Source organism: Dicentrarchus labrax, unplaced genomic scaffold, assembly GCF_905237075.1.
Source record: "Dicentrarchus labrax unplaced genomic scaffold, dlabrax2021, whole genome shotgun sequence".
Taxonomy (NCBI): domain Eukaryota; kingdom Metazoa; phylum Chordata; class Actinopteri; family Moronidae; genus Dicentrarchus; species Dicentrarchus labrax.
Genome location: NW_026136703.1, coordinates 3,930,188 through 3,950,455, shown reverse-complemented (window position 1 = coordinate 3,950,455; position 20,268 = coordinate 3,930,188). Strand labels below are relative to the sequence as shown.

Sequence of the window (20,268 nt, the reverse complement as noted above, 5' to 3'; positions counted from 1 at the left end):
AATGGAAAGACACAAAACACACATAAAATAGCAGCTTTATTTTTCATTGAACAAAAAACTATATGTGAATCTGTCAGTCTGGCTGGTTGAGTAACATTTCACATCTGATTCAGAGAGATTTGAATATGAAATTAGAAGAAACCACTTCATGGTTGCATGACTCATTTTTAAAACATGCTGTTGAGGGCAAGTCTGATAGAACCTAACAACAAATTAAAAAGAATAAGGCACTACAGATTGTCCTGTGGCAAAGTATTCAGACCCAAAACTTAAATGATTCTTCATTATAAGTAGAAGTCCTGCATTCACAATTTTGATAAGTAAATGTACCTATGAATTATTTTCAGGTATGGAAAGCAAAAGGCTCCTTTAAAATGTTCTAAAAGTATTATTATTATTATTATTATAGCATTATTCCTGTTGTAGTGTTTGCTGTATAGCTGTCAAATGTAGTGAAAGGTACAGCATTTCCATTACCACTGAGATTGTGTACATGTGGGCTACATCGTCTCCTTCACAGCTAAAAAGCATCTTGGTGCAGAACCTGACTGCTCTGCTACAAGAGATCTTTAATCATACATTTCTTCACATTGTCACTGTAAACCTAATCACATTAGAAGCCCTAATTTGAGTATAAACAGTGGTCATATGGAATCAACTTTGTAACTGGAGTTGTGTGTTGCAGCTCGCTCTCAGGATTCCTGCAGAGAAGCCAAATACTTCTGGCGGATTTCAAAGTCATCAGCGGGCCGGTTGTATGCTTTCCACACAGGCTCCCCCACAAACAGCCTCATGGCTTTCGTGTAGTTCTATAGACACAAACAACAGTGCTCAGATCAGTAGGAGTATCAGCTCTGCCTCCCTCGTGCAATAATTCATCATTTGGTACTGCACAGCAATTGTTAGCTTTCCTTACAGAAACCAATTCATTTATCCAGCTGGTAGCTAATGAATCAGCTGCTGCTGAGTGAGGAGAGGAACCCTGTTTGGACCTGGTATTAACATGTGTCTTGTGTCTGTCAAGTACTGGTGAGAATGCACTCAAGACGCATTGAGATCCGATCCCTCAGACCACATTCTTTTAGCAGTGTGTGCAACGTGCCCTGGGCCACACTGAAGGACCACCTACTCGACTGACGTCCGTTACACACGAAGCACACTGATTTCCAATTGGCTCACTGTAATGCAAATGACATGTTTGAGCCTACCAAGACAAACAGCAGAACAGATTTCCCCATTGAACTAGTAAAACGTGCAATTCTTAGAGTTGTTTAGTGAGGAGAAACTTTCTAAACTTTGTAAAACGCTGTCTATGACAAATTCTTTGGCCCTTCTTGTAAACTATGCAAACAATATATTTTCAATGTAATTATATTAATTAGACTTAAACTGCCTGAAGAACAACAATAGAGTTTAGGTCAAAATGTCAAAGTAAACTGATTGTAGCTGCAACAGTAATGACAATGCTGACAGAAACACATCCCGCAGCTTTAGTAATGTAATTAATGCACAATGTATGTATTCTATGCATTCTTTTAATATGTAAACAAGAATTATTCTACACAGGTGTGGACATACTATTTGATGATGCACATCTGCACATTTGTTTGTATTCTGCTGTAGGAAAACACCAGTCAGGCTGTGCTCTCAATATTTGCTCTAGTCATGTACAAATATTATTCTTTTCTGCAGCGACATCCCAATTTCTCCTCAGGCATCATTTAAATGTCATCCCATCTAATCCAGCATACTGAGCTTTGCTAACAATGTCAGTGTTCAACACTTAAACAAAAAGATGTTACCTACTCCCTTTGTATTTTTTTTAAAGGAACTTTGCTGTCTATCAGTCACATGCACGTAAGCTACGTACGGTCTCATCCAGGGTGAAGCGGTGGTAGATGCCGGCCGGCAGGGTGATCAGGTCCCCCTTGCTCATGGAGATGCGGATCCACCGGTCCTGCTTGTCCCTGACATCAAAGTAGGCCCGGCCGTCCAGGATGTAGCGGATCTCGTCGTCCAAGTGCAGGTGCTCCTTAAAGAACATCTTCAGCTGACAGACGGAAAGACAAAGAGGCCTGAATGATGGTTCTCTTATTTAATTATAAAATGACACACAGTTGAAGTAGTAGCTGTCCTAATGGTGTCATTGTCTTCACCACTGACTGAAGATGATGGCCATAAAGGTCATAAACCACTGTAGAGCATTAAACTAATTGTCCACAGCTCATAAACTTTTCTAACACAGTGACAACAGTTCACTGTAGTTCAGTTTCAACAGTCCTCTCTAACAAGGTGACTAAGATTACCGTTTCCTCATAGTGAGGTAGTGTGTCCTTCTCCACAGCGACAATGTCCATATAGGAGTAGCCCTGGTCTTTACGGATCTGCTCCAGCTCTGGGTCTGTTTCATAGATATCAGCATTCAGCTGCAACAACAGGACAACAAGTAAACAAACACATCTGTGGAAAATATTTGATATTAAGTCCAGTTTAATAATGTGTTACACATTGCAACAGCATGTTAGCAGTTAGCCCCTGTTTGTGCCTCTTTCATTAGTTTTATTATTCATTTCTGTTTTCAGTTTAAATTGTTTAAAAACGTTTCGTTTGAGTTTTTTTATCATTATAATATAAGGGTATTTGTCAGGGCCAAGATTTAAGCAGTTCAGAATAGCTATTATAATACAAACACACTTCATGTAGACATCCCAGTCTCAATAAACATATGCACCAATTTAACAGATTTGGCCAAATTGACAAAGACTAAAAACTAAAAGACATTTCCTGTATACTTTAGTTACTTTTGTAAGTACACAAGTTACAGTTAGTTTAGTTTTTTACTAAAGTCAAGTTTTTATTTTGATTTCAGTACAAATATATTTTAAAAATACTTTTTCACAACCAGTTTTAGTTTTTTGTTTAGTTTCAGTTAGCTAGAATAACCTTGTTCTCATGTACTGATAATACAATCACAGACAATCTGATTCCTGTGCATTCCCACTGGTTATTATCTATGGAAGCCCATTTCTGCCAGTGTGATGGAAAAAAGGATTCTGTAAGTTTTTATAATGAGAAACGTATTCAGTATTTTGACTTCATTATTCTGAGATCATAAGTCAATATTCAGAGAAAGTTTCTCATCAGAATTACTCACAGAATCTTTGTCGCATTGGCATTAATGGGCTTCCGTAAACCATCCCAACGTTACAACGTTAAACACAACAGATACAGAACTACAACTAAAACAACATGTGACTTATTAGTTGGAATTAGGGTCACAGTGGTTATATGAGCCCACACAGTGTGTACGGAAGCTTACGTTACCTTCCAGTGAAACACCCCGAGCTGTCGTAATTGTTCCATGGAAGCGGGCTGATTTGGGGTCAGTCTGTGCGGCTTTCTCTGGTCTTCATCAGAGCTGTCCATGTACCAGGCCTCTATGCTCATGTTGAAGACAACCGCTGGACTCCTGCACGAACACCGACAGAAACCCGGGCTGCGGTCGCGTGTCAAACTGTGTCACCGACTGCGGACACACTTCCTGTGTACAATGTGACGTATGCTGCTGTCACGTGAGCAATTAGGAGCAGGTCTGCAACCAGCTGCATGTTAGTCGTTGTTGATGTTTACTACTATTCAAACTTTGGTTGTAGACATTAGAAACACACACAGCTCTAATGTGATCGTTTTACTTTGAAGGCTGCCGCCGGAAGTGTTCATTCCTCCCGGTTTATGCTTCTAACGTTGAGTTCCGTGTCTTTACACTGGTGGGGCTGACTGCAATGGCGTGTATTGACAATCGTGAGTGAATACTGCTCTCTAGTGTTCACAGTGCGGAGCTACAACTCATCAGCGTTTCCGTGTTAATAACGCTGTTGTGTGTCGTTATATTACATCCGCGTTAGTTCTAATGTTTCTATATTCATCACTTATACATGTTTGGAGAGAGAGAGACGTTTGATAGCTGAACATGATATCGTCTGTCTTTACTGGTGGAGTAGATAACGTTATATGTACTGGAGATATAACGTTATATACTTCCATATGCTGTAGAAATGTTTTTAATGTTGTTTGCTTCGTTCTAAAAACTGCTAAATTACACAAATAACTGGTTCGACTTTATTTTTTAGCGACTGGTAGATGGCATGAAAATTTGTACCGTCCGACGAGGATGGGATTCGAACCCACGCGTGCAGAGCACAATGGATTAGCAGTCCATCGCCTTAACCACTCGGCCACCTCGTCGATGCACCGTACCGCTCTACAGCGCCCACTTGTGTCAAACTGTGCAGAGTGTTTGTGTATTTGGAATTTCTTAGCTGATATTTAACAGGGTTAGTAGCCTACAAAGTTAGGATAATAAAGTTCAAACCCACTCTGCTCAGCTCCAAAAAGGGATTGTCAAAAATCCACTGACCTGTTAGTTAGGCAAACCTTACAAATTGCTCTGTAAATACTGCAGTTAAAACTGAATGTCACACAAATGTAGTAAAAAAATTAACTAAAGAGCTCTCTTTATTTATTTAGGTATTTTGAACATCACTGTTATTCTAAAAAGGGGGGACTGAGAACATCTGTCTAACATGATATTTAAACAGGTGACACAAAATGTAACATGTAACATTTAACAACTTGTTATTCTGTATCATCTCGAGACAGACAACAACTGTTGAATGTATTCACATTTGGACATTACTATGGCAACATGAGCTGCAGCTCATAATATACCCTGAAATATTCAGGCATAGGAGGTTTGCACGATGGGAAACATGGGACTGTTCTTTTTTAAATCTGTCTTCCCTCAACATCATGGAAGCTCAATACTGAACTGCTTGAATACTCACAATAGTTCCTTTGCTCATCTTAAAACCTCCTACAGTTCAACTAACCAGAGCTGGGTAATATACCCATACCCTGCAGTCATAATAAAATGATTTATAGTGGAGATGGAAGCCATAATAAGTACCTACAGGACATGCAGTATGAATAAACACCAAAGCTTGCAAACAACCTAACTGAGGAAAATATTGCAATCAAGACCAGGAACATAATATGCCAGCAGGAGCAGATTAGCATCAAATTTCTATATTCTAAGTATTTTCTGACTTTATAGTAAATGGGGCATAGTCTTGGGAAATGATTATAGAGAGAGATTATTTAGATTTTAGTGAAGTTCTCTTCAGTTTTCAGATTGTAAACAAAGAATTTTGGCCGTTAAACCACCAGAGGGCACCACACTTTACTAAAAGACACATTGCCCTCCATCTGGCTTTACCTGGAGGGTGTTTAATAAGGCAGGATTCGTGAGCTGGCCTGAAAGCTGTGAAAAAGGCGATGCTCTCTACTAATATCACTATAGTTTCAAATCAACCAGACAAAACCTGAATATCAGGCGCAGGAATATGTTGTAGCTTGCTTGTTTGTGTCTGAAGTATAACCCGAGAGACTCACCGTCCTTTATTTCAAGGTGAATCTAACACCTCGGCAGGAAGGGAGGAAGTCATCAGCTGGCACCACTGTGTGTGAAAACTGAACAGACCAGAAGAGTAAATTTAAATCACATTGACTCACAGGACCAGAGGGATTTCTTTGTTTCTTTGCCGCAAAGCATTGTGAGTTGCTGTTCCAATGACCTTTTTTTTTACCCTAAATTAGAAGTGGATGAAGAATATCGACAGAGAAGAGAAGCAAGACATGTAATTAACTGCTGTATCGGAGCAACTTTGTATAAGAAGGAAATTTGCAGTGATAAAATTGACCTTTTGCTCTGTCTCAGCTCAGTCCAGTCACATATAGACCATCAGGTTGTGATGTACTGACAGCGTCCCTGTGGGCTCAGCACTTCAAACGTCATGTGGTCAAAGAAGTGTCCGAGAACATGTTGAAACACAGTCTCAGATTCAGTTCCCAGATTTGTAGTGGGATACTGTGGCAGTTTTATAACAACAAAGAATTGGCCAGTAAGAGCCAGCCAAGAGGGTCCAACTGCAGACCACCATACACCTAAAGACCCAGGACTGCAAGCTAACGGAGAAGGTCCAACTTCAGACGACAACCTCTGACCTGTGAGCGGGAAACAGAACAGGGTCCCCAGGTGTAAGGTGCTCTCTCTTTTCTGTTATAAAAGCAGGAAAGCAAACAGGTTTACTTTTGTTAAATTTCTTTTCACTGTGGATGAAAAAATAACAGCAGCTAAATGTCAGTGTATAGACTCTGCTGTAATTGAAAAAAGAAATCCGCAGAAAGTCTGATGGTCAAGTCCGACCGGGGAAATCTAACTTTGTCTTGACTTGTATGAATATATTCATTAAAGCCCCCTCCAGTCAGAAATCAGTTTCTTCTTGTTCCTACAGCGTGCTGTTTGAATGCTGTCTGTGCAGTTTGACACTAGAAGGATGTTTTCACATTCATCTTCTGAAAGAAGAAAGTTTCTCTGTGCTCATTGAAAATCTGACTTTAAGGGGCGGGGCCTACCAGCAGGATTTGTGACATCACAAATAGTTAGGAAGTCTGTCCTGGTCCAGTATGCAACTTGTACAGTGTGATGTAGAAACTTGAAGCCACCAGTGCACATCCACTGAGAATGGACTTTACAGTGAAGTAGGAGACATCTTGTGTCCAGCAGCAAAACTTTACAAATCAACAACATTTGTATATTCAGAGAGTCTGGAAGTGTTTATGAGCTATAAGAAGTAAATGACTGTTTGTGGAATGTGGTAATTATACTTGTGTAAAAACATAGGCACATTATTGTTACAAGCAAACTATGTTGTCTGAATACATATATTATAGGTAAATATATATTTTTGTATTCTATGTACAGCTATAGCTATATAGGACATTTCAGGGATGTTTCTTTCGACGTTTGGCTCCACTTTTTGCACAGGAAACTTCAATGGTCAAATTTATGGAAAAGTTGCAGTAATAAGGTTGCACTGGATTCACAGGGACCGGCTGAATTTGCTTTAATTGTTGGATCACAACTACTGCTGATTTAAGGTGGCGCTCATATAACAATCTAGCTGCCAGAAGCTAAAGTCTGGGGCATGGAAGTATTGATTGGTGGGGAGTGTGCAGGGTGCAGGACAGGTGCTTAGCAGTGGAAGAGGTGGAAAGCTTTGAGATAGTGCACAGTTTATATCTGGGGGCAGACAGTTTCTTAGAACAGATTATCATCAGATTAGAAACTAATTGCCCACAAATTCTTCTTTGATAAACAAATGCCTCTTCAAAAAGTAAAACATTGTTATTGACAGGGTTTCAATGAAAATAAACCAATAAACAAAATAAAGCCTTCAGGCAGTAGGTAATCATTAGGCAAGAAAACTCTGCCCTGATGCAGGTAACAAAAAAAAAAAGTATAAGGGGTTCTAGAATACTATAAATCACTTTTATTAAGAAACAAGAGAGACCACAAAGAAATCTCTAAATGGCCTAAAGACCAGAGTTTCTGTCTGATAGTATCTGCTACAGTGGGATCTGCAGTAAGTTGATGAAGGGTTGGCGGACTCTGAATGTGCAGTTTCCAACCTCTCTTATGCCTTAAAGAATGGGCACCATCACACCCTAATTGGCCAAGAGGGGAACGCCCCCAGCTGCTCCCAATCATGGTTGAGGACTCAGTCCCCACACCCTGAGCAATAGGTGATCTGAATGATCCAATCAAGGAATCAGGAATGTTGAGATTGAGCTAAAATGAATTGGGCAAAATGAAAATTAAATGGAAGCAAATATGAAATACTGAAGGACTGCTACAACTGTTGAGAAAGGCTGTATCCTTAAAAAAAAAAAAAAAAACAAGCAAAGGATTTTCATCTCTCAGTCTACTGGGTTCTAGTTTAGACTGCTGGGAGAATATCACCTCCAGACTCCATCAGGTTATGACAGACATTTACTGTTTGTGGAAATAGAGACCCAGTTCACACCATAGCTGCTGCAGGCTGTGTGGAGTTTTAATAAGCACACTGAAACCAGACAGGACTTTATGTGAGTTTACAAATACTTCATTTAGTTTCATCTCTTTAAGGGATAGGTCACCCATTTTAAATGTGTCTTGTAGAATAGAGAGGCATTGACAGGGCAATATGACTTCTGGTCATTGAGCTACTCTAAAACAAATGATTCAACATGTAAAGTCATTAAACATACAGTAAAGTAATATCATGCAATAACAGAGTGCAGTCAAAGGTGTTATTATTATGCATATTTTCTTATGAGCCTGTGCCGTACTATGCACCTAGACAATTGTATAATTATGGTTTGTGTGTATTGTTTAATTCCTCCTTTCGTTTAGCTAATGAACAACAAATACTGGGATCGGTGTAATAAAATACACACAAATATTAGATTCAATATTTTATTGTGAGGCACTTTAAAGCTGCACTAATCAATATTTTATGTGAATAATGGATGGCGTTTCTATGTGTGATGTCAAAGGGGTCGCCTGCAGTTACAACAGAGAATTATAAACCCATTGCAGTTTTGTCAGATCTACTGAGGTTTTTAGCCTCTTTCAGCATTTTTTTCTTGATTATTTTGGTTATGCAGTGTGGCTAGTGATAGTCTTATATCTATATCCAGATATTAATAATTAATACCCTTACATTTACACTTGGCACATTTATGTATTTATTAGCCACATCCTAAAGCTTATTTCAATTCAATTCAATTTCAAAAGTTATCTCAGGACACTTTTCATACAAAGCAGGTCTAGACTGTGCTCTCCGAATTAGGCCCAACAGTTCCCAGCATTAGCAAGCACTTTGTGACAGTGGCAAGGGAAACCTTCCTTTTGAGAGTCAGAAACCGACAATAATGATGATAATAACAATAAATATGATAATAATAATAACAATAATTATAATTTTAGCAGTAGGTGTCAAGCATGACCACAGCAGCAGGCCAACCATAGAACCAAATCTAGGCACAACCCCGCTCTATGGGAACCAGTCAGGCAAGAAAGCACATTTGCAATTCGTCTGGGTTTTTCAATCTAGCTAAATTAAATCTATTCAAAAAAATAAATCTAATCTAAGATTAGCTGTACAGACTTACTCGTTTTTTGTACCAGGCTGTAAACACCTTTATTTCTGCTGTAAAGTTGGGAATTTGAATATGGGGCCTAACAGAGATTGGACTTCTGGAGCCAGCTTCAAGTGGCTGTTTGAGGAACTGCAGTTTTTGGAACTTGCATGTTCAGCCACGGAGGTTTCCACTGATAATATGTCAATATTGTGTTAACAGCTTGTTGTAGTGCAACCATGTCAAGTTAGAGTGGCTAAACCCATATCACACGCCCCCTGTGTTCTTCATATGTACTCCTTCATGTGAAACTAGCTAACATGACACAATGCAAGCTGGCAAACGCTGTGCTGTTTTTAATTATGCTTTTCAGTCTTGAAGAAATAGCAGCCAAATTATCTTTGAGTTGGTTCAATGTCTAAATCCCCACAGAGTGAAGTTTTATCAGCTCCTCCTTCCAACAATACATGTATTATTCCTTTACCAACATCCGCCCACCATACTGTACATGTATCTTTGTCGGTCCAGTCTGGATTTGTTCAGCAGCGTCCATTTGCTGTAAAATCCAGAAACAACAATCAGGATTTTTTGGAATGATTTGACCAGGAGACAAATTTGGAGGTGCATCACTGTGATAAGAACCCCAGTCTGCATTATGTAACATGTCTTTAAAGTCCCCATCCGCTATCTGCCAGGCTTCTCCAGGGAGGGGAGCACATGCTTTACACACACACACACACACACACACACACACACACAAAACACACACATACACACACACACACACACACACAAACACACACACGCACACACAAACACACACACACACACACACACACACACACACACACACACACACACACACACACACACACACACACACACACACACACACACACACACACATGCACACTCAAACACACACACACACACACACACACACACACACACACACACACACACACACACACAAGCACAGTTTGCTGTGATGGCCAACATATCAGCCCACACTGCTTCTTTCTCTGAGCTCTAGCCCAGGTTTTAAAATAGCTCCGCTCCCTCTCAGGTCTTTACCATGATATTTGTGATGGTCTTATATAATCCGCAACTCCTGATCTTCTCTTGCTCTTCATCCTTTTGTTTGCATCCCATTCTGCCTGCCTATATCTGTTTCTCTCTCTTTACTAGCTTTGACAGTGGAAACAGCAACAAATTGTCAGAGTAATTTTCATGGCAAAGGTAGCCAGTCTGCTTCAGCCCAGACACACTGGCAAACATTAAAATCCTCCTATTTTCAGCTTTCCTTGCTGCTTTGCTGCTTTTGTCATGTGGTAATGGAGGAATGAAATGTAATGGATGTCAATATGCTAATGGTCCTGCATTTCATTCATCCTACATGTACAAACAGTGTTTATCTGTGACAGCTTCATCTCCTGCTGTCCTCAGCCAGCTGCTAACCAATTTCCTGCATGCTGTGGATCTCTTATTACAGTCTGAAGATGTTTTACCACTAATACATGCCAAATACTGAAAGTGAATGTGATTGGTCCGTCACTGCTGCTCTAGGAAAGATTTTGCATTTAAAATACACCTGTCTTACTGCCTGCTAACAGGTTAGTAATACCAACTGTAAAGTGATAATATGTCAGTGTTGTGTTTACAGCTTTTTGCGCGTCCTCCTAAGTGGTCAAGAAAATCAATTAATTCCGTTCAATCTTTTACGTTGGGGCATGAAACATGAGCAGTTAGACAATCAGATGTAAGTTATTTGGAGGAAAAAATGACAGCCAATGGTAAAATTATGATCTAAACCGTCCATGATAGCAAACAGTCTTTTGTAAAAACTTTTCACTTGATTTATGAACTCAGTAAACAGTTCCCTAATGAGTTTATGGTCTCAGTCTCTAGTTTCATTCTTCTTCTGTACAGCATGATGTTCATTTAGTAAATGATAGTCCCATTAAGAGTAAAATTGACCATAAAGCAGGGTATGCTTTAGGGTTTATCTTGTGATTGACAGGTCATTCTCAGTGAGTCCGTCCAGCTCAACCCACCAAACTCAGATCAAACTGTCAAACTAGGCAGTGCTGATCAAAGATGATTCCAGATTCTGTTACTGCCTTGTTTTTGTTTCAGAAACATATTTTAGCGTACTGTTTGTTACAATATGAGATTGTGTGTGACCAGGCGAGCCTCCATTGCTGCTACAGACAAGTTGAAACTGCGCAGCCAATGAGAGCAGCTACTCGTAGTACGTCACCTCTGCTGGCTCTGTCTAACTATCCACCATACCAGCTCACCAGGACCCGGATAAACAAGGCCAGAGGTCCCAATGACGTCTACCCGAGAGTCCATAAGGTGTGCGCAGAGCAACTGGCAGGAGTGTTCCAGCATCTGTTTGACCTCTCCCTGAGGTTGAAGAAGGTGCCAAAGATCTGGAAGACTTCCTGCTTAGTCCCTTTTCCCAAAAAAGGAAGACCCAGTGCTCTCAATGACTTCAGGCCTGTAGCCTTAACGTCACATGTTATGAAGACCTTTGAGAGACTGGTTCTGAAGCACCTCAGACCCCTGGTATGCAACTGCCTGGACCCTCTGCAGTTTGCGTACCAGGCTGACATCGGCGTGGATGATGCCATCATCTACCTGCTTCACAGAGCTTACACCCACCTGGAGAAGTCACAGAGCACCGTGAGGATCATGTTCTTCGACTTTTCCATTCCCTTCGACACCATCCAGCCTCTCTGGCTGGCAGAAAAGCTCTCTGTGATGCAGGTCGAGCAGGACCTTGTGGCCTGGATCACTGACTACCTCACTGACAGACCACAGTATGTCAGACTGCACAGCTGCTTGTCAGATGTGGTAACCAGCAGCACTGGTACACCCCAAGGAACTGTACTGTCACTGTTCCTGTTCACCTTCTACACCTCTGACTTCTGCTTCAACTCTGGAGAGTGCCACCTACAGAAGTTCTCTGATGACTCCTCCATTGTCGGCTGTATCTCAGATGATAGGGAGGAGGAGTACAGAGACCTGATTGAGAACTTCATTGGATGGTGCGATAGGAACCACCTACAGCTCAACACAGGAAAAACCAAAGAGCTGGTGGTGGACTTCCGGCGGAGCAAGAGGACCCCCTCCCCTGTTATGATTAGGGGGGAGAAGGTAGAGATGGTGGACACCTACAAGTTCCTGGGGGTGACACTCAACAATAAACTGGACTGGACGGATCACACTGAGACCCTCTACAGGAAAGGTCAGAGCAGGCTGTTCTTTCTGAGGAGGCTCAGGTCATTCAACGTGTGCAATCGGCTACTACAGATGTTCTACCAGTCTGTAGTGGCCAGTGTCCTCTTCTTTGCGGTGGTCTGTTGGGGGCGAGGCATCGGCACTGGGGGTGCCAACAAGCTTAGCAAGCTGGTTGAAGAAGGCCAGCTCGGTGGTGGGGATGGAGCTGGACAGTGTGGAGGCTGGGACTGAAAAGAGGATGAGAGGAAAGCTGAAAGCCATCATGGACAACCCCTCTCATCCTCTCTACACTGAGCTCAGGCAGTTCAGGAGCACTTTCAGCTACAGACTGACCCAGCCCCGAGCCTCAAAGAGGTTTGGAGGCTCGTTTGTACCATCAGCCATCAGACTCCACAACGCCACAGCACCCAATACCTCCAACCCCCGCAGACAAAGACTGGTTTAAAACTCCTACCTACAACGCACAAGCCTTTTGCACTATGTATATTTAATTTCCACTTTAGTAGTTTAGTAGTTTTAGTTTAAGTTAAGTTTAGTTTTCTGCTTATATTTCGCACTCCATGTCCTACTTGAACAATGCATAGTGTATATATTTTATTTTATAGTTTTATATCTTCTAATATTAATAATATTAGTAAAATTTTTATTGTGATATTCTTTTTTTTGCCCTACTTTGCCCTATTGCTGCTGTGTCAAGCTGAATTTCACCTTAGGGGGATAAATAAAGGAATATCTTATCTTATAATGCCAAACTCGAGGTTTCAAAACAATACTCCACAAACCAATGGGTGACATCATGATAGGTTCACACTTGATCATAACCTATATATTCTAATTTAAAAAATATAAAAATAAAGAGTATTAACAGTAAGCCAACAGTTGTGTTCTGGTAATCAGCAGCCTACAAACATTTTTATTATTAGATTACTTATTCCACTATGTTAATATCTTTAAATTGGCTCGCATCAGTTAGCATCCCATGTACTATGTGAAATGCTAATCCTATTTTTATTAAATATATATGCTTGTGAAACCAGTGATCCTCAAACTGTTGGTTAGGGCCCTCTGAGAGGACAAAGAGTCATTGTGGGAGGCAGGGATGCACATGACTAAGAGGAGAAATGAGCACAAGAAAAGTTGAAGATCCCTTTTTCACTGCAGACATTTTGACCTGTCAAACGCAGGTGTAACTAATAGCCTTATTGAGATGCATTATCTCACACTGATTGCTGGAAGGATTCATGTAATTAGTTCCACCTGTGCTTTTCTTGCTGTGAAAAGGTTCATTTTGGAATGATAAAAGCCCTCTTCGCACAGGACTACTATTACCTGGGGACCTCATGTGATTTAGTAATTACCCCACCACGACTGTGTTTCATGCGGCGCATTCGCACAGGATAAGCGAAGTCTGTGTTTTAACTCGAATTTACTGACATTATCCCCCCGATATGATGTCAAGGCTCTGCGTAACCTATGCGTAACATCCGCTTCCTGGACGACAAGAGCAATGGCTGCAAAGAAAAAAATCCGGCATTGGACGCGCAAAGAGACGCTCAGTTTAATTGCTGTGTGGGGTGAACCACATTACCAAAAGCAATTTGATCAAATGGTGCACAACCACACAGTTTGGGAAAGTATTTACAAAGACCTCTTGCTCCGGTGCCTGTCTGTACAGGACTTCGGAGATTGGACAAAGTGTAAAGAAAGGTTGGACTACTTGCGAAGAAAGTACCGTGACAGCCTCAAAAACAATAAGAAGACCGGATCAGCCCCCATTAAAACTGGACGCTGTTCTAGGTAAGCCTCTATAATTCTCGACCGGGAAAAAGGCGCGGAAAACACAAAAAAAAAGAAAAAAAGAAAAACCAAAATCAAAGAGATGCCGATTCGCAGGGACTAATATCACATGACCTCTGTGTTTGGCGAAATATGGTAGGTCATTTGCGGTGGAATTTTTACTTTACAAATTACGGACATGGCAGATTCGCACGGGATTAAGATCACAGATGACCTCCGCAATTATTACAAATTACTAGAGGTCCCCAGGTAATACTAGTCCCGTGCGAATAGGGCTAAAGACACTGATGCTGGCAAGGCTATCAAGATTCAGACAGGTACATGACATACAGGCTAATGCCCAAAATGGACACACTTTTGACAGTCAAGACAAGTTAAACTGCTGATGCTTGTCGAGCAAACATGCCAGTCAAATCCAAAATATAAAGAAGCCTATAGCTTAGCTGTAACATTTAATACAACTAGAGAGCCTTTGTTCTGTGTGCAACTCCCCTATCTAGAGTCAGTGGTTTGTGGCTTCTGGGCTACTGTAGAAACATGGTGGTTCAACATGTATGCGTGACCCCACCCAGGTTACAACGCGGACCAATACCCAGAATAGAACTATACCAGCCCTAGACACCAACCATCTGAGCGTTGACACAATTTTTAAAGGGTTCAAGAAAAGCGGGAGACGTGCATTCAGCTCTCCAATAATATTTATTAAAAATAAATTGTACTGGCAAAAGACCTGAAAAAGAAAAGAGAAACCATAAAACTAGTCAAAATTAGTTTATTCCACAGTACTAAAATGGTCGAAACAACCAGTGTATAAATAGCAAATGGCTTCACCATAACATAAAATACAATAAGATTAAATGGTCGCGAGAAATAGGCAGAACAGGGTACTCACCGCGGGGAGACTATCACAGACCCCAATAGAAATCACCTTGTGTGCACACTGATCACTACAAACACTACAACTTGCACTGCAAGGAAAGTCAAACCTACAAACCAGTGAAGTGACCACTACCCTTCAAACATACCACACTGCATGCAAGGAGGGGTGCATATCCCACGACTACTCCCCGCAGGTCGTCCCACTGCCTAATCAAAACAAAAGACGGAAAATACAATGAGATTCAGTTGGTTCAGATTCACAGACACTCAGGGTCACTACACACAATATAAAAAGACAATATTCAACCATCTACAGATTATTTAAGTTGTACAGTCTGTAACACATTCGCCAACCGCCTTGGCGAACTGGCTCAGGCAAAGCAGCAGTCTGGCCTTAAATCTTGTTCATGTGGGGCTCTGCTAACAAGCAATGCAACAGTTGAAGAGCTCTACTCTGGCTTAAAAGGGGACATGGAGGAGCTGAGTCTTTGCCTCTTCAGCACAGGGCTACAGAGCATGCTCCATCTGGATCACTCAGGACAATCACACCACAACTGCATGACACAGCAATCCTGCCAGACAAAGAGGCCCTAATTGCCCTCACCTGTCCTTATGAAGGCGGGGAGCTCCCTCTGACTCTACCTAACAGGGCGGTGCTTTAGATTTAGATGCCAGCCCCTCACACATGGAAGGCGACTTGTGACGTCTGTAGATATAAAAGGCTCATTCTAACAAAAACACAACAATTCCTATATTCAGGTGATTATGAAAACATACCTATGAAGATTATATTCCATTTCTGCCAACATATCCTCCTAAATGTTACACACTGGAACTTTTCACCCTGAGTTCCAAGTAATGTTTTTTGTCATTTAAAATGTTTAAGTTTTACAGTGTATAAAACACCATCTGTGCATGCTGCAAGTTATAAGAGGAAACAACCTTTGGTTTTATAATGGGTTGATTATCTTGTTATTTCAAGGTAACAAGGCTCATTTTCTTGAGTCGAGAACGGCATTACAAAAAAGAGTCCATAGTCAGTCCTCTCTCAACATGGCCAATTTCAGGAAATTTGTAGGTGGCACAAGTAGGTTCAAGAAAATACTGATGATGATGATAATGATGATGATGATGATGAATGGCATTTGGCAACGTTGTTGTTGACGGTGATAACAAGCCCAAATTATAAGCTGACAGTATGTATGGCCGTTTACTATAGAGCCTGAGATACAACCTTGAATGCATGTGTGAATGTTAGATTGTGCTGAGATTCAGCAGCTCCTTTCGTCCTCCTCTCTTCACACATGCAGTACATACAAACAGCTAGCTCCCACACAGACACACACACATAGACAACAAAAAAGCCAGCAGCCACCCACACACATACACACACGCCCACACACTCAAATACATAACTACAATGTGAAGGATAGACACCTAACAGACAGAGAGAGGCAGAGAGATACTGATGCACAGAGTAGCTGCATGTTCTGCACACATTAATACTATATGCATGATAATCACTGAAAGAATGAAGATATACAGCTACTGTTGAAAGAGCAGCACTCAACTATATGCTGGGTTTCCCCGCAGTGGGCGAGTTTTAATGTGGACTTGGTGTTAATGGTCACTGCAGATACAAAAAGCCCTCAACATCTTGTCAGTGGGAAGATAAAGAACTGTTTTGGTGCTATGGCATTTTCATTTGGCAAATGCAGCTTTTATTCTCAGCTGTTCCCATTTGATATTTTGATAAATTACCATGAATATGACTGCATAGGAAGAAAAAACAAGGCCCTTAATGCTCAGCAAGCCTATCCAGGATAATCAGGTATCGTACTACAGCTACCCACCATTGCTCCTCTCACCAGATACAGGGTTCGAAGTACAGGGGAGCTACAGGAAGCCCGGCTCCCCCAAAAGCCTCATTTGACACATTGTAAGGGAGAGCTCTAAAATATCAGGATATCACATTTGTTTTTTGTTTTTTGTATAAATGTATATATTCTTGTAAATTTAGGTTTCTATAATGAATAAATAATAGGCTAATGGAAAAGCACTCGTCAACATGCCTCTTGTTGACACCCTACATCTTGGCGGAGAGCGAAAAACAAAAACAAATATTGCAACGGTGATTAATTTAGCTGTTTCTTTGTTATCTTAGGTTAAATATTCTCTGTATGAATTAAAATGTATTGATAGTATATTTTGGCTCGTAGGCGGACATATTCATGTACGCACCATTCAATGTTTTTTAAATGACTTTTATCTCTCCGTGGCAAAAGTAGCGTTATAACTTGAGCCAAGTAGGTTCCCCAAGGGCTAATTTCCACCCAGGATGAGTGGGGCATTTTTCAAAAACCCATTTTTGTCCCCCTCATTTTCATTGTCAAAGGTTTTTGTTTTGTTTAGTTTACTTACGTCTCTCAACATGTTGATACACTCAACTGAGCTTCTTTAATTATTGCTGTGCAGTCAGAGCAATGAGCTTATCAGCAGCAGAAAGAAGAAAGCAGTGCAGTGAATGCGTAATGGATTTATTAGCCCTGGGTTTCACCTCTCAGGCTGAACACAGGCTGCCATTCCCTATTGGTGAAGGTTGTTGGGGCTGAATGCAGCCTTCATGGAATACCTGCAAACACTAAAAAAAGTTTTAGAATATTTATACTATTATTGATCACAGTAGACAGTAAAGCATAGTGTTCATTGTAGTAAAGATACAAATAAAATAACTGTCAGAAAGTATATCTATAAATTATGTTATGTAGGGTTTCTGTAACCCTACCATTATTATTATAAAATTTCATTATTATACTTTTGGATACACATACACACCACACCTTCCGTCTCCATCATATCTGAAACAAACCTATGACAAGAAGAGAAAAGTCTCAATGCAAGGTCCAACTTGCTAAGCTTTAAGCCCCATCACTTGACCTTCCTCAAAAGGTCGAGTTTGCTCAGTTGTCATGGAGATAGGTAAGGAGATCATCAGCAGGCACACACTCTCCATACATTTTTTGCAGGTGCTGGATTTCAATTAGCTCCACAAATAAAACCATACAGAACACAGATACAGAAAGTAAAATTTGGGCTCCAGCTGCTGAGGAACAACAATTAAGTTGGACCTTGTGTTGAGAATTCTTTTTTGTTAAATTTCTGCAACATAAAGAATTAACCTTTAAGCTGAACTCAACTTAACCAAGTAGTTTTAGTTGTGTAAACACACACAAAGCTTAACCAAAAAGGTGGCAGATCATTAAAACCCTCAAATCAGTGCCTGAAGTGGGCCAGTACTCACCAGTACCCGCACTTCAGATTTTTGTCCACATGAGTACTCTTACTTCTTATTGAGTACCGCCACATCTGGTGAGTATGGCCATACCCACCACTGAGGTCACTGGTATTTTTTCAAGGGGTATACAATAAGGGATAATGTGTTCATTATCAGGAGGGAGGCCAGAAACGTCCGACGCACGCCTCCTTAAAGACCATTAATTCCTGATTATGGACACCTCAAAGGGTATTATACCATTGCCAAAAAAAAAAAAAAAAATAAGATCATTATTTTATATTTTCATGCGTTTTGTAATCAAAGTCTAAAGCCATAACACCTGAGGTCCTTCATAATACCTGGAAGAATCATAACCATCCCATAAGGTTCCATAAGGTATCATTAAGTTCAGATGATGAAGGACTGTGGGGTTAATTGAAATGTTGTTTTCATTCAATTCATTTCAGAGCATTCATTTAGAATGGTGAACAGACAGTTCCACTGGAACTACTTAGTAGGTGTCCTACATCAGGAATTAATGGGCACCCTGCAGCCAATCAGGATCGAGTATCACCCGGACCATGGTCATGAAATAATTGTCTACTTTGTACTACTTTGATGCCTTGATGCATGCCCCAAGTTTTTAGACCTTGGTACTTCTAAAACCAGCAATGCTGATGATGTACTCGTGAACAACTGTGAAAACACGTAGCTAGCTTAACGCTAAGCAAACAGCACTGAAAATATTTTGTGTTTAGTGTGAGGGCTGAATTAGGGTACTGGTACCTTTTCTGGTCCAATGCAGTTACTGACAAACAACCTCAAACACAATTTCCAGTGATGTAGTTATGAGAGCTTGTTAATTTTAGTAGATCATATTTTCTGACTTTGATATTTCCTTAAACCCGATACACTTATTGTATGTGTAAAACTGTGTCTGCAGTCTCAGAGTGTAACACTGGGCTATACAAATGATCTTCAGTTTAAGGGAAACTAAACCAGTTTTATTCATAAAGGTCAGTTTACTAGTTCCAGGGAGCCTGTGAAAACAGTTGCATAATGCCTCGGGAGGGAGCTCTGTGTGACAAGTGTGACAAATGCCCTCAAGTTTTCATCAAGAGCTCAGAGACTGCAAATTTAAAACAGAAAGCCTAAGTTACAAATTGGGGATGTCAGTTAGAAAGACATGGACCTTTACCAGGCAGGAAAGGTGAAGATGAAGAGAGGCTATCATTATTATTGGGAAGCATAGAATCTGGAATGTTTGGTGCTTGGCCCATGCTGGGGAATAAAAGTCAGAGTAGCAACAATTTTTACTATTATTTTTATTTTCCTCTTTGTATTCCTCAACCAAATTGCTGGAGTACGGTAATTTGAAGTAAGAACGATTTTCTCTAGATGTCAGGAAGCAGCTGCTGGCAGCCAAACCATGCTCTTAGGATTATTTTAGGGTTTTCTACATTAGACAGAGATTGTGCCAGGACCAGAAGAGCATGGTAATTCAGTGTTTTATCTTCCTCTAAAAGGTGTCATTTGTGTTATATATTCATTTGTTGTGATTTTGCACCTGCTGCGCATTGGTACGCTGTACTCTAGTTCTGCTGTACTCTAGTTCTGCTGTACTCTTGGTCTGCTGTACTCTAGTTCTGCTGTCAAAAGAAGCTGTTGCAGTAGATCCTGTCCACATTGTTCTTAACATCATGACCCTGTTAGATCACTGTGACACAGAGCACCCTGCTTCTGGCAAAGGAAAGAAACCGATGCAATCCAATTGGCTCTCACGACTGCTACTGTTCATATATGTACCCAAAAGTTATCCTTTTTCAACTGTGCTGTAGCTGTTCTGCAAAAAGTTGTCATCTCACACAGAAGAGTATCTAGATCCTACTGTAGTAGTGGCAGTCTGTGCTGGTTCCAATGAAAAACAATATGAAATTACACGATATTGTTACATAATTAGTTTCCTCTTTAATCATTTGTTTGACATTGTTACAGTATAACACCCAATGGAGAGCAACAGGGTGAGTGAGAAAATGTTAAGGGCTGCCCAT

General features: G+C 40.7%; 1 protein-coding gene and 1 non-coding gene across 2 annotated transcripts; both read right to left on the bottom strand.

Annotated features, from left to right (window-relative positions):
- Window positions 1-23: 23 nt before the first annotated feature.
- Window positions 24-3,660, bottom strand: adi1 (acireductone dioxygenase 1). The gene is made up of 4 exons (XM_051396301.1): window positions 3,325-3,660; window positions 2,307-2,426; window positions 1,871-2,050; window positions 24-809 (listed from the first exon to the last, which is right to left on the bottom strand). Exons 1-4 carry the CDS (start codon window positions 3,445-3,447, stop codon window positions 693-695), a joined length of 540 nt encoding a protein of 179 aa, XP_051252261.1. The 5' UTR covers window positions 3,448-3,660; the 3' UTR covers window positions 24-692.
- Window positions 3,661-4,163: 503 nt separating this feature from the next.
- Window positions 4,164-4,245, bottom strand: trnas-gcu (transfer RNA serine (anticodon GCU)). Its single transcript has one exon. It is a non-coding gene; the product is annotated as a tRNA-Ser (tRNA).
- Window positions 4,246-20,268: the final 16,023 nt, after the last annotated feature.

Bases quoted from the DNA above. Each gene is read 5' to 3' on its own strand.
- adi1 (XM_051396301.1), bottom strand. From the start codon at position 3,447: ATGAGCATAGAGGCCTGGTACATGGACAGCTCTGATGAAGACCAGAGA. The intron at 2,427-3,324 runs GTAACGTAAGCT...CTGTTGTTGCAG, and splicing joins TCGGGGTGTTTCACTGGAAG to CTGAATGCTGATATCTATGA. The intron at 810-1,870 runs GTACGTAGCTTA...TTGTGTCTATAG, and splicing joins GCTTCACCCTGGATGAGACC to AACTACACGAAAGCCATGAG.